The following is a 12,803-nucleotide window of genomic DNA, read 5'->3' as shown; positions in this document are numbered from 1 at the left end:
TGATGCCAAAATAAGCGCCAATAGAGTTGAATGTGTGGCTGAAATTGGTGTGAATACTGTGAATCAAGTCTTGATCAAGTCGGAGTAAATATTGTCTATGGTCTAGCTGTCACTGTCACCATCGCATTCGAATACAAACAAAAGTTGCTTGGTTTTGTGAACCGTTATGTTACATTAATTAATTTATTTAATCTAAAACTTCGATATTCTCAAAGTGTTATGTGACGGTTTGTTAGAGAAATCTATATTCTATTATTACATTTAAAAATGGCTGAAGATTATTTTAATCTGAAGCGAAAATTAGAAGAATTAGGCTACAATAACTCTTTGCCTTTGGAGGCAGTTCCTCTGGTAGAATGTGTGCTCGCAGATCTGCTTCAAACTACAAGGAGCTTACAACATTACATGGACTTATCAAAAGAAGCTCTCATGCAAAGAGACTCATTGATGCTTGAAGCTGAACCATACAAATGTGACAATGCCAAGCTCATTCAAGAAAATAATCAATTACACAAACACAACATGAAATTAAAGGAAGAGTACTTGAAATTGTCTAAAGACAGTAAAAGGAAAATTAAAACACTATCTGATGAGCTTACAAAAAAGGAATCATTGATAAGTAAGTTGCAGCATGACATTAGAGACCTGAGTCTCAGAGGGTTGTGTGCTGGAACCCAGAGCAGCCGTAATAAAAGTAGAAGGAAAGACTGTGGAGATGATAATGTTTCTCGGGTGTGTTTCTGCAATGACAAGTTAACTAGTTCTGATAGTGATATCACAGAGCTCACGAAGAAAATACAAAGTCTGGAGGAAAAAAATGGAGCTTATTTTGACGAAATATCACTTTTGAAGAGTCAAATTGAACACAGGGACAATGAAATTATAAGGCTGAATATTCTTCTAGAAGGTGGAAGGCCTCTAAAAGCTGTAACCAGAGATGTTTGTAGTTCACATACTGATAAAAAAGTACAAGACTTGCTTGTGCAACTACAAGATATAGCTGCCGAAAATAATGTACTGAGAAAACAAGTTGCAGATGCCTTAGAAAAACAACATGAGGCTATGAAACGGGCACTAAATCTTGCTGATAGGAATAAGACTTTACATGATGAATTGAAAAAGATGGACTCATTAGCTTTAACTGTGGAAGATGATTGTAATAAAAGAATGGCTACTATGTCAAATGAGATGAGTCTGTTACAAGCTAAAGCTGAAAACCTGGTTAAGAAGAACTCAGAACTTATGAAAGAAATTTCACAATCACCTAAACTAGACAGACTTCAACTAGATCTGAATATTGCCCTGAGAGAAAAGGAAAGTCTGCAGCAAAAGGTTGCAGATCTAACTGAAGTCAATAATACTTTACAAGACAAAATTCTATCTTTTGCTTCTAACACAAATTCTGACAGAGAACTTAGTGCAAAAAGAAAATGTCCAACTAAAGACGAATTACAAAAACTTCTAGAGGAAGAAAGAAAGAGATATGAGCAATGCATGATGAAATTGCAAGACCAATTAACTGAAACAACAACTATGTTTAACACACATTTATCAAAGTGTAAAGATAAAAGCCCAAGAACTATTTCTCCAGATACAGCTAGAATTAAAAATCTTTACAATCAACTATGTGAAAGTCAACAAAAAATACTAATGTTGAAAAAAGAAAATGAAGAACTTAAAGCAAAGTCTACCATGCAAGATGAAGGTTATAAACAAAACTATAAAGATGTAATTAGTCAACTTAATGTTGAAAATGCAGAACTTTCTAAGGAAAATATTTCATTAAGCAATCAACTGAGTCAATATAAAAGTATGAAATTGGCACAATATAATACAGAAGGTGAATATACTAAACGCGATATATTAAAGCTTCAAGATGAAGTTGACAGGTTAAGAGAGAGTAACAATGTCTTAAGAAAAGACAAGGAGCAATATATAACTTTATACAAAGAATCTACAGATTTAGTTGAAAAGTTAAAACGAGATTTAACTTTCAAGCACAGAGAAATAGAACAGTTACAGGAAGAAAATAGTTCTTACAAAATGACACACCGCACAGGAAAGGCATCTGCTGATCACCTCAAAGAAGAATGCCACTTCTTAAGAGAGCAAATAAAAAGAATGCAATCTGATGTAATAAAGGAGAAGACATTGGCCAATCAAATTAAAAATATACAAATGGAAACAGAAAGAAGCAGTAATGAAGTCCAAAGTGAGTTATTTTGTACTCAAAAGAAATTAAGCCTATCTAAGGACACAATTGAATCATTACAAAGGAAATGTAATGATTTGCAATCTGACATAACTTCGCTAAACCATGATAAAGCAAAGCTAATGGAGAATTTAAAAAAGATTGATAAAGACAGAGATAAATTAGTTTTAGATTTGGATCACAAGACTGAAGCTGTAAGTATTCTTGAACAGAAAGTGAAATCTCAGAGCCATGAGATAAATAAACTAGAAGATGAAATTACCGAGCTGAAAAGAAGACTAAACCTGACCAAAATATCAGAACACAAATTGGAAGACTTTGAAACACAAATTCAATTTCTAAATGGAGAAATTTTACGCTTGAATCAGCAATATGATAATGCTGTGATGGAAAATAAACATTTGCAAAATAGTTTAGCTGAGGCAAATGGAAGTCTGAAATTAAATAAAATTGAATATGAGAAGTCTAGAAGAGAAGTTGATGGCCTTAAACAACAATTACAACATTATGTAGCAGAGATTAGGAGAATTGAAGAGATGCTCTCACAAAAAGAAGCTGAAAGATCTGACATGCTAGAACACTTTGCAAGTTTATCTGTGGAAGCAAATATATTAGAAAATACGAATCACTCCTTGGAGAGTGAATCTGCTTCAAAATCACTACAATTACAAACATACATTAGCAAAATACAGGATCAAGAAGAAAGGCTTTTGGATAAAGATAACACCATTGACGCCCAATCAGCCAAGATTGCAACAATGACTTGTAGGATTATTGCCTTAGAAAATGAGGTGAAATTAGTTACTGAGGAAAAAGCACTTCTTGAGCAGAATGTGTCATACCTGAAGCAGATGTGTAGCAACCTTCAGAAGGAATCAGGTCAAGCATCACATGGCTTGAGTGAGGCTGATTCAGAACTACAACTTTATGAAAATAAAATAAAGAGTCTTTCAAAAGCAAAAGCAAGGTTAGAGGAAGAAAAACATGATGTAAAAGGCAACTTGGAAACAACTGAAAAATTGCTGGCAAATGCAAGGAGAGAGGTTGTGGAGCTAAAATTGGCTCTGCAGGATGCTACGGCTGAAACAAAATCTTTGCAGGACAGAATTAATAGGCTAAGTCGCGTAGAAACTGAAATTCATGATGTAAGTTGCATAGCTAGAAAAAGGAGCGTAATTAAATTTTCCTTTGGGAAGATAATCATTCCCGCCTACCTTTTTTAAATTTTGCCGCTATTTTCTGGTGCCGGGCATAACTTGACAGACTTGATCTGGTTAACAACAATAGACAATGATTGATTGATGTTTTTTTTTACAGTCTACATTGACTCGGGAATTGGAGCTACCTCTTATGTTGGAAGAAACAATACATGAGGTCAGCCATGAGGAAGACGAAGACAGCACACGTTTTCATGAAATACATAAAAGATTTTCAAAGTACTCCCATGGAAGTACTTTATAAAATCAAGGATTAGGCTCATCCACATATTACGTCACAGCGTAAGGGGAGAGGGGGAGGGGGAGGGGTGTCATACTAAATATGACAATGCATGTTAAAGGGATACAAAAAAGCGTGACATAGAGGGGGAGAGGGATTTAAAAAACCGAAATGTTGTGCGACGTAATATGTGGACGGCCCATTAGCTAATTATTTGTTGTTATTTATGATGAATTGTTAACTGTTTATGTAACAATTATTATGTTATAAATTAGGTGAAGTTGCATTTCTAAAAGAAAACTGTATTGTATTAAATAAATTTTATTTATTACCAATGGATAAATATGAAAAAGTTATTTTACCTAAACCAAAACCTCTATACAATACATTGCTAGGTAGTAACTAAATAAGAACACTAGCTATGTTTAACAACAAAAACTTCTTTATATGCCTTTGTTATTGTGAAAGAGTTTCAGGTAGTACAGACAAAGATGTATTCTCTGATTGATATCAAAAAGGACTAGATTACCTAAGCCAAAAGTCTACAAGTTCCATGGTACCACTTTTGGTCAGTTTCTAAATTCCCTTCAGTTGTAAAGTTATCCATACTTTACAACTGAAGGGAATTTTACCTCTAAAATATGGCTGAATGCCAGCTCAAATGATTACCAAGTGGATCAGAATTAGAGTAACCTCAATAGACTCCTATGAATATAATACACAGTATCCTACAACTACTGCAAAGGCTAGGAGTTCAATTCAAATGCTCAGATTGCTCCATTTCACCCTCCATTTTCATAAGGCACAGTGAAATTGCTTGAAAAAGAATCATTAACATTTAGATAGCATTCAACAGCTTCATTCTTGTCACAAAAAAAATAAGAGAGATAAGATATGTTTTGTTAGCATACATCTTATAATGTCTATTTAACTTGCAAATTAAGGTGTAAAATGCTATTAAAATTCATTATAAAACCAATAAAAAAAATATTGCACTCCCTATATACAAATATATATTCTGTTTGCAAATTACTCATTTTGTCTAGCACCTAAGCTAACTTTAGCATTACATACTATCTAATATTACTTAGCAGTGTGTTTGTATTCATATTTTTAAGTTTTTGTTTACATAGGTAAGTACCAGTACATTTATTGGTTTAGGTAAGTGTTTGTGCATCCAAGAAAGTAATCATTTTTTACAGGAGTTATAATTTTTAAGTATGTTATCTTAACATAATTTCGTACATTGATTATATCATTATCACAATAATTTAAATTAAAAGAATATTGCAATTATTCATTGTTATTAAAATAATAATCAGTCACAAGCAAGCATGATTAGTGACTATCGGTGGGTCTTGCATAGAGACAATAATGAGCAATAAATTGTAATCACAGTACAATATTTTAAAGAAACAAATAATTACTTTATAAGGTAACTTAAAATATGTGTACCCAGTTATCTACAGGTACTTCATAGATAGACAGATAGAAGTCAACATACATTGTGATTGATTCTACCTAATGTGTGGAAGGTTGTCACCACTGCTGAGTTGGTGGTGCTGCCTTGTAGATTTATATATTAGATGCATCATGACTATTCACCTATCCAATTTATTTATTTACCATGTAATGTGCTTTTATAACTGATGTAGATAGGGAAATAATTTGGGCAGTTGAACTGTCATTTTACCATCTGATTCTACAAAACGGTTTAGGTATATACAATAGCAGCTACAGGAACAGGATCTGAACACAGTCCCAAGATTCATGGGTATTCATATATGGATAACAAGTAGTAACCTTAACAGTATGTGGAAATTTCGAATACAAATAGAATAACACAATGGATTTCATATGTATTCATACAAATATAAGTGATTATATTCACAATAGTAAAGCCAAGGACAGTAGGTACCTACTTAAAATCTATTATCATATATTTACATAAACCATTATTATTTCAGTGATATTCCATTTCATGCTAAAAGGAAAAATAATATTTATAATTTCATTGCCAAATTATACAGTACAAATGACTATTCTTTGCATACATATAAAACATACACATAGAGAAATATTATTTACAGTCTCACTACTATGATTAGTGAGTATTTACCATTATCAGGACCAGTGATCAATTTTATTTATCTATACTACAATATCTGCACTGTCCAATACCATTTCCATTACAATAATGCTAAGATAATTGACTTTCAATTACATCAAAATTATATAGAGAGTTGATGCATCACAATTAACTACAAACAATACACCACTTATTACAAAGTTGCCAAAATCCTTGTGAAACCAATGCCAGCCCCTAACAAAGTTTGCCCAATGCCCCATATCATGGCATGGATGGGCGGCATGGTCAGGTTTGCCGCACGGTATATAAAGGCGACAGCAGCGCTGCTCGCCACACCAGATGTCACTGGGCTCACAACACCCATCACTATTAAGAGGACAGGAAAGAACTTTCCGTACTTGTGCTTTCTTAGGGTGCCGAAAGCCACCAGCGCCGCACAGGTGTGAACAAATACTGACGAACACAAAGACCACAAAAACACTGGGTACCACATCTCACCAAACGTATCTAATGGATCACCAGACTTCAGTCGAAATATATCCCCGATTGAATCGAATTCTGATACTTGGAACTCTGACAACATGTCATACATGTTGTCTTAGGAATGCTGATGCTTAGAGGCATCGGGGCAGTTTTGATGGTCATGAAATATTTATCCAAATAAAATCTCTTCTCCGACACAACTCAAACCGTCGATATTTCACAGAACAGGTCATTGATCACATTGGAATCTAGCACACTTAACACAGATTTATCCTCCTGTATGTTTTGCTTGAAGTACACCCATTTTCGGATAATCCAAGTAAATTCATAGCACAATTTATTATCATTTTGTTATCATTGCACTAACATGACATTTTGTATTGTAACAAAACGTCAATCGTCTACTAGTGTTGCGCTTTGGGTATCAACACGGGGTATCAATAATGGATTCGATTATTATTTGTACCTGTTCGTAAATCGATTTATGAGCTTAAGCAATAACAACTGTAGTCCTCCCTAGTGAGAAAAAACAACTGTTGATGTCTATAGTTTTAGTATTGCTCGCCTCAAAAAATCCCGTGTATGTAAATATGTAAATACTTTAGTAGTGTTATAAAATAAAATAAATATTATTTTTTATAGAAATAAGAACTTCTATCACATTGAATTTAAATAAATATAAAATTGACTTTAAAATTAAATCATTTTACTGTTTTTTTTAATATATTCATACCTTTCCTAAAGAAACAGCAAGCTAGGAACATACTACGCGGACGTCCGTCGTAAAACGACCGCGACCGCGACCTATCAGTGTGCACGGAACAAAACATCCAGAGAACCAGATTTCGATCGGACGTCCGTGCGCTCAAGGCCACGTCCGCGTCCGTCGACCGATAGTTTGCACGGTTATGTGTTTTTCCATTGTCCAGATTCCCGTCCGCGGTCGATTTACGACGGACGTCCGCGTAGTGTGTTCCTAGCTTAAAAGGATTTTATGATTCATTAGTATGGTAACACATCAAATTGTTGAATAGAATGAAGTTAGCAGACAATGACAAAAGAAGTGTTTGTATTGTAGAATTAAATAATAATATTGGTGAATATTAATCTACCTCAGAATATAATATATATCAAGTTTGCGAATTAATTCATCGCCTCATTATTAATTAAGGTAAGATTTCTGTTTTTACCAAGAGTACATTGTTGTTTCTCAAGAACATGATGACAATTTTAATGGTGTGAAGTTAGAGAGCTTCACTGACAGTATTGAAAATCTTAAAATTCGTAAATGAAACATTGTGGTGTTATCCACATAACCTATATTTTGCTTGCCTCGTGATAAATAAGTGAAAAGGAGGTTTTTGGAATTCATTATAAGTGTTCAGTGCAGCAACTAAAATGGGTAAAGTGCGGTCCGCGCCCGGGGCCCCCCGGAAGCAGGGGTTCAACAAGTCTGGGCACTCCATGAACCCCGACAGGCCTACGGAAGGACTGAAGGGTGTCGGCAATCCCAGAACAAAGGGTACCATCAAAAGGTTGCAGATGTACCGTAATTTTAAAGCTAAAAGGGATAAAACAGGAAAAATCTTGACTCCTGCGCCCTTTCAAGGCTGGCTGCCGTCGGGCACACGGGCTCGCGTCGAACCTAACCAAAAGTGGTTCGGCAACTCTCGTGTCATCTCACAGAATGCTCTTCAGAAGTTCCAAGAGGAGTTTGGGGCCGCAGTTAAAAATCCGTACCAAGTTGTTATGAAGCCTACTAACTTACCCATCACATTACTTAATGAAAAGGCCAAGCAAGCCAGAGTACATTTGTTAGACACAGAAGGCTTTGATAAAACGTTTGGCCCTAATAAACAGAGAAAACGTGTTAATCTTAAATTTGGTGACCTTGATTCTCTGTCAAAAGCTGTGGAAGAGAACACTGAGAAATATGATGAGAGCAAAGATATAGATAGGGTGCGAGAAGACACAGGTGTGAGAGAGGGGCAGAGGGACTGGGTGTTTGGAGCCGGTATGAGCAAGAGAATTTGGAATGAGCTGTACAAAGTAATTGATTCATCAGATGTGCTATTGCAAGTTCTAGATGCCCGTGACCCGATGGGAACCAGGAGTCCCTTTGTTGAAAACTTCCTGAAAAAAGAAAAGGCTCACAAACACTTAATATTCATCCTGAACAAAGTGGATTTAGTACCTAATTGGGTAACACAAAGATGGGTGGCTATTCTGAGTGCAGAATATCCAACTATAGCTTTCCATTCATCACTGACACATCCCTTTGGAAAAGGTTCACTGATCAATCTGCTACGGCAGTTCGCCAAGTTGCATATTGACAAGAAGCAGATCAGTGTTGGGCTAATCGGCTATCCAAATGTTGGGAAATCATCTGTGATCAATACCTTGCGGTCGAAAAAGGTGTGCAAAGTCGCACCCATAGCTGGTGAAACTAAAGTGTGGCAGTATATCACACTCATGAGGAGAATATTCCTTATTGATTGTCCCGGAGTTGTTTATCCATCAGCTGAAACGGACACAGAAAAGGTGTTGAAAGGTGTTGTTCGAGTGGAACTTGTACAAAATCCTGAAGACTATATTGAAGAGGTTCTAAAAAGGGTCAGAAAGGAATATTTGATAAAGACATACAAGGTTGATGGTTGGGAGACAGCAACAGAATTTTTAGAAAAGATGGCGGCAAGAACAGGCAAGCTATTGAAGAAAGGAGAGCCAGACGTTAATCAAGTTGCAAGGATGGTTCTCAATGACTGGCAAAGAGGCAAGTTACCATTCTATGTAGCTCCTGAAGGATTTGAAGTCCCTCTGTCAAAACAACCTACCACTGAAGTACCTAAGCAAAACCCTACAGTTACAGAAAGGAAGCCTGAAGAAAATACCACAGAAGTAGCTTCAGAGACCAAAGAGAACGAAAAGGAAACTGAAGAAAAGAGTGTCATTTCTGTAAATAATTTGATTATAGCTCAAGACTTTGCCAAAATTCGAGTTGGCCTTAAATTTGACAATGATGAAGATGTGAAGCCACTTGAAGCTTTAGACATTCCTGAAGAACTCAAAGATATTGATGCTAAAAGTGACAATGAAGAATCCCAAGATGGAGAAGATCAGAATGACGATGGTGATGATTCCTCTGACATTAGTGACTTTTACAGCAATGATGAGAAGGAATGCAGTGATGTCGAAGATTATTTGACGAATGATCCAGAAACAGTCAAAGAGATGAGACGTAAGAAGCTTGAAGCAGCAAGTGGTGCTTTCACAGTAGAAGAAGTGGGAAAGGCAGGCAAGAAACGCAAGGGAGCACAGAACGATGCTACTGCAAAGAAGAAGAAACTGACAGCCAAGGAAAGACGCGCCCTTGACAGAGCACAACGCCGAACTAAGACAGGAAGCAACTTTTATGAAGTCTCTAATGTTAAAAATAGGAACAGGGATAAAAAGAAACCTGGTGTTTAAACTGATTTGTTTAGTGAATAAATTATTTTAATTAACAATTATGCATTTATTTTTTTACACACCCATATGAACTACACTAAAAGCAAAAAATCCTAAGCACAATTATAGTAGAATAGACACAAACTTATTGCAAAGGCTGACATGACATGAGATAGGGTTGTATTAAACATGTAATCAATCACACATACATAAGTTGTGATTTATGTATGTCTGTTAACACCTCGACATCCACTAATAAACTTCCTTCCTATCCAGCTAATCCAGCCCTTGCATAATTATTTAGGTAAATATTTTTTTCCTCAATTTTGTTTAATTGATTTTAATTGTATTTATTTTATTAAATCCTATTGTATATGATATTTCAGATGTCGTCCGGAAGTGACAGTGACGAAGAATATGTACCTGGTGAACCTGAACAGGTTTCCGAAGAAGGCTCAGCTGATGAAGAGACTGATCTACAATATGAAAAAGAGCAAGAAATCAAGACCAAGAAACGAAAAGCAGCACAAGAAAGCAATAGTAAAAAGAAAAGGCGAACCAGAAATGCAGTAAAAGAACCCACACCTGAGCCGGAAGAAAAAGAACCAGAGACAAATCTAGATCCTGTAGAAGAGAAAAAAAGAGAGGAAGATTTGTGGGCTAAATTCTTAGCAGGCACAGGATCCGCTACTAAAGCTCCCGCAAAGGAAATACCAGTGAAACAAGCGGAGAAAAGTGAGACACCTAAAGTGGCAGAACCTAAAGCACAAGCTAAAACTAGTACTCAAGATGAGATGAAAGCTAGAGAGCAGAGGATATTCCAGTTTGCTGGTGAAACTATTGTTGTTGAAAACAATGTCATCAAGGAGAAAATTAAAACTGCTGAAGCTCCTGCTACAGGTATATTTAGTATTTTTATTTCCTAAATAAACAATTATGTATATTTATAACAATAGGATCTCGCGCTTTGTACACACGTATTTAAACAAAGCTTTTCAAGCTTTTCGTCGTAAAGTACATAAATTTACTAAGTTATAATGATTTTTTCAATACGTACATAATAAACGGCATTGGTACATCAATTTCCAAAAGAAAAAGTAGATAATGTAATTTCTATCTATGCATACTGAGTGACGCCGCTGCAGAGTATGCTCCCCAGCGGCGCCACAATCAAAGCCCATTATTTCGTTTCCCGCTATAGGTACAGTCATAACATCATACGTACATACTGTACGTTATACGTACATCATTTTATCATATAATTAGTTGAATTTTATTATGGTGGCGCCGCCGCAGAGTAGCACACCTTCCGCGACCACGGCCAGTGCAACCTGGCCAAAACGTAGGAAGAAAGGTAAAATAAATATCGGTTACCGCGATAGTTACTCATGAAATAAGACTATGGAAACGGATTAAATCGCGTATAATGAATTTGCAATTCATCCCGACGTTTCGAATACTTTACAGCATTCGTGGTCAATGGGTGACTGAGGAAAAATTATCGATCGTCATCTTTGTGACAAATATAACGGGCTGTTCCCACTTGAGTTGCTCAATCTTTTTAGTGATAATAATGTTCTAATAATGTTGCCTCTGTTACAGTGAGCAAACTCATCCCCCAACGCAGCCGCGGTTCTGGTGGCCTGGCCGACGTCCTCGGACAACTAAACAAGAAGAACAGTCTATCCACGCTGGAGAAATCCAAGCTGGATTGGGAAACCTTCAAGAAAGACCAGGACATTAATGAAGAAATACAGAGTCACAATAAGGGGAAGAATGGGTAGGTTTTTTCATAAGTGGATTAACACACAGTGAGAAACTTTGTGAGTCTTTGGACGCATGTCCTACCTAGCAAGGCAAATTGCCTATGCATACGTACAGTCAGTTGCAGAGAAAAGGAGACCCCCTGCCATACAAATTTGTATGCAAGGGGATCTACTTTTCTCTGCAGCTGACTGTACCTAGGCAGAGGTAGCGCGCTCATTTCCCTCAGTCACCCTCAGTCGAGCGACCTATCTCTGCCTAGGCACGTGTATATGTAGGACGTTAGCCGCGCAAGAGGCCTCGCGACGTGCCTCGCTTTGTGCGTGCTTATTAATTAAATAAAAATAACCTATAAAAAATGGCGATCGCCTGGATGGCGTCCCTGTCGCGACATATTCTTTCGCAGTCTGGCTAAAAATATCAGTTTAACTTTTGCACATCATAAAGATAATATAAATAAATAAATATTGGGGACACCTTACACAAATCAACTTAGCCCCAAACTAAGCAAAGCTTGTACTATGGGTGCTAAGCGACAATATACGTACTTAAATAGATAAATACATACTTATATACATAGAAAACATCCATGACTCAGGAACAAATATCTGTGCTCATCACACAAATAAATGCCCTTACCGGGATTCGAACCCAGGACCGCGGCTTAGCAGGCAGGGTCACTACCGACTGAGCCAGACCTGTCTTCAAAGGTATAGGACATAGAAAACATCCATGACTCAGGAACAAATATCTGTGCTCATCACACAAATAAATACTCTTACCGGATTCGAACCCAGGACCAGGACCGCAGCTTCGCAGGTAGGGTCACAAGGGTCAAAGGTATAGGTATAGGTTTAAAGAACTTAATATGTTTGGTTATTTCCACTAATAACCACCTAGCTCTTTTTAGTAGAAACAACACTCCACACACTGTCAATCTGTGTAAGATGTCCTATAATATTTATTTATTTAACTAGGATAAAGCTCCCGCCGTTTTATTGTATGCTGCAAACCCAGCAATTACTTGTCTAAAACATATAACCACAGTATAAATTAAAATAACAGTATACTGATTATTTAATCACTTTCCCAGTTACCTGGACCGGCAAGACTTCCTGGAGCGCGCGGACCATCGGCAATACGAGATCGAGCGCGACATGCGCATGAGCCGCCGCAGCAACCGATAAATGCTTGCCGATTTACCTGATACCTACCTGGTAAAGCTTACCTTACCTTACTCAAATAAATGTTAGTCGTATAAACAGTCTTTCATTACTAGCCTCATTCATCGTGGTTATGGTAGAACGCACAATAGAGTCTTAGGTATCAATCTATATTGAATAGACAGCAATTTTGATAGCCCTGGTCCCA

At 36.7% G+C, this 12,803-nt stretch overlaps 3 protein-coding genes across 3 annotated transcripts; 2 read left to right on the top strand and 1 right to left on the bottom strand.

Annotated features, from left to right (window-relative positions):
* Positions 1-157: 157 nt before the first annotated feature.
* On the top strand, positions 158-3,807 carry LOC125231857 (centrosomal protein of 135 kDa-like). The gene is made up of 2 exons (XM_048137438.1): positions 158-3,357; positions 3,530-3,807. The coding sequence occupies exons 1-2, from the start codon at positions 268-270 to the stop codon at positions 3,671-3,673; spliced, it is 3,234 nt and encodes a 1,077-aa protein (XP_047993395.1). The 5' UTR covers positions 158-267; the 3' UTR covers positions 3,674-3,807.
* Positions 3,808-3,957: 150 nt separating this feature from the next.
* Positions 3,958-6,563, bottom strand: LOC125231858 (transmembrane protein 170A). Its single transcript, XM_048137439.1, has one exon. The coding sequence runs from the start codon at positions 6,328-6,330 to the stop codon at positions 5,932-5,934; it is 399 nt and encodes a 132-aa protein (XP_047993396.1). The 5' UTR covers positions 6,331-6,563; the 3' UTR covers positions 3,958-5,931.
* A 945-nt stretch (positions 6,564-7,508) lies between these two features.
* On the top strand, positions 7,509-12,688 carry LOC125232052 (nucleolar GTP-binding protein 2). Its single transcript, XM_048137665.1, has 4 exons — positions 7,509-9,647; positions 10,055-10,568; positions 11,271-11,448; positions 12,526-12,688. The coding sequence occupies exons 1-4, from the start codon at positions 7,620-7,622 to the stop codon at positions 12,617-12,619; spliced, it is 2,814 nt and encodes a 937-aa protein (XP_047993622.1). The 5' UTR covers positions 7,509-7,619; the 3' UTR covers positions 12,620-12,688.
* Positions 12,689-12,803: the final 115 nt, after the last annotated feature.

The sequence above is a fragment of the Leguminivora glycinivorella genome, chromosome 12 (genome assembly GCF_023078275.1).
Source record: "Leguminivora glycinivorella isolate SPB_JAAS2020 chromosome 12, LegGlyc_1.1, whole genome shotgun sequence".
Taxonomy (NCBI): domain Eukaryota; kingdom Metazoa; phylum Arthropoda; class Insecta; order Lepidoptera; family Tortricidae; genus Leguminivora; species Leguminivora glycinivorella.
This window is presented reverse-complemented; position numbering and strand designations above follow the sequence as displayed.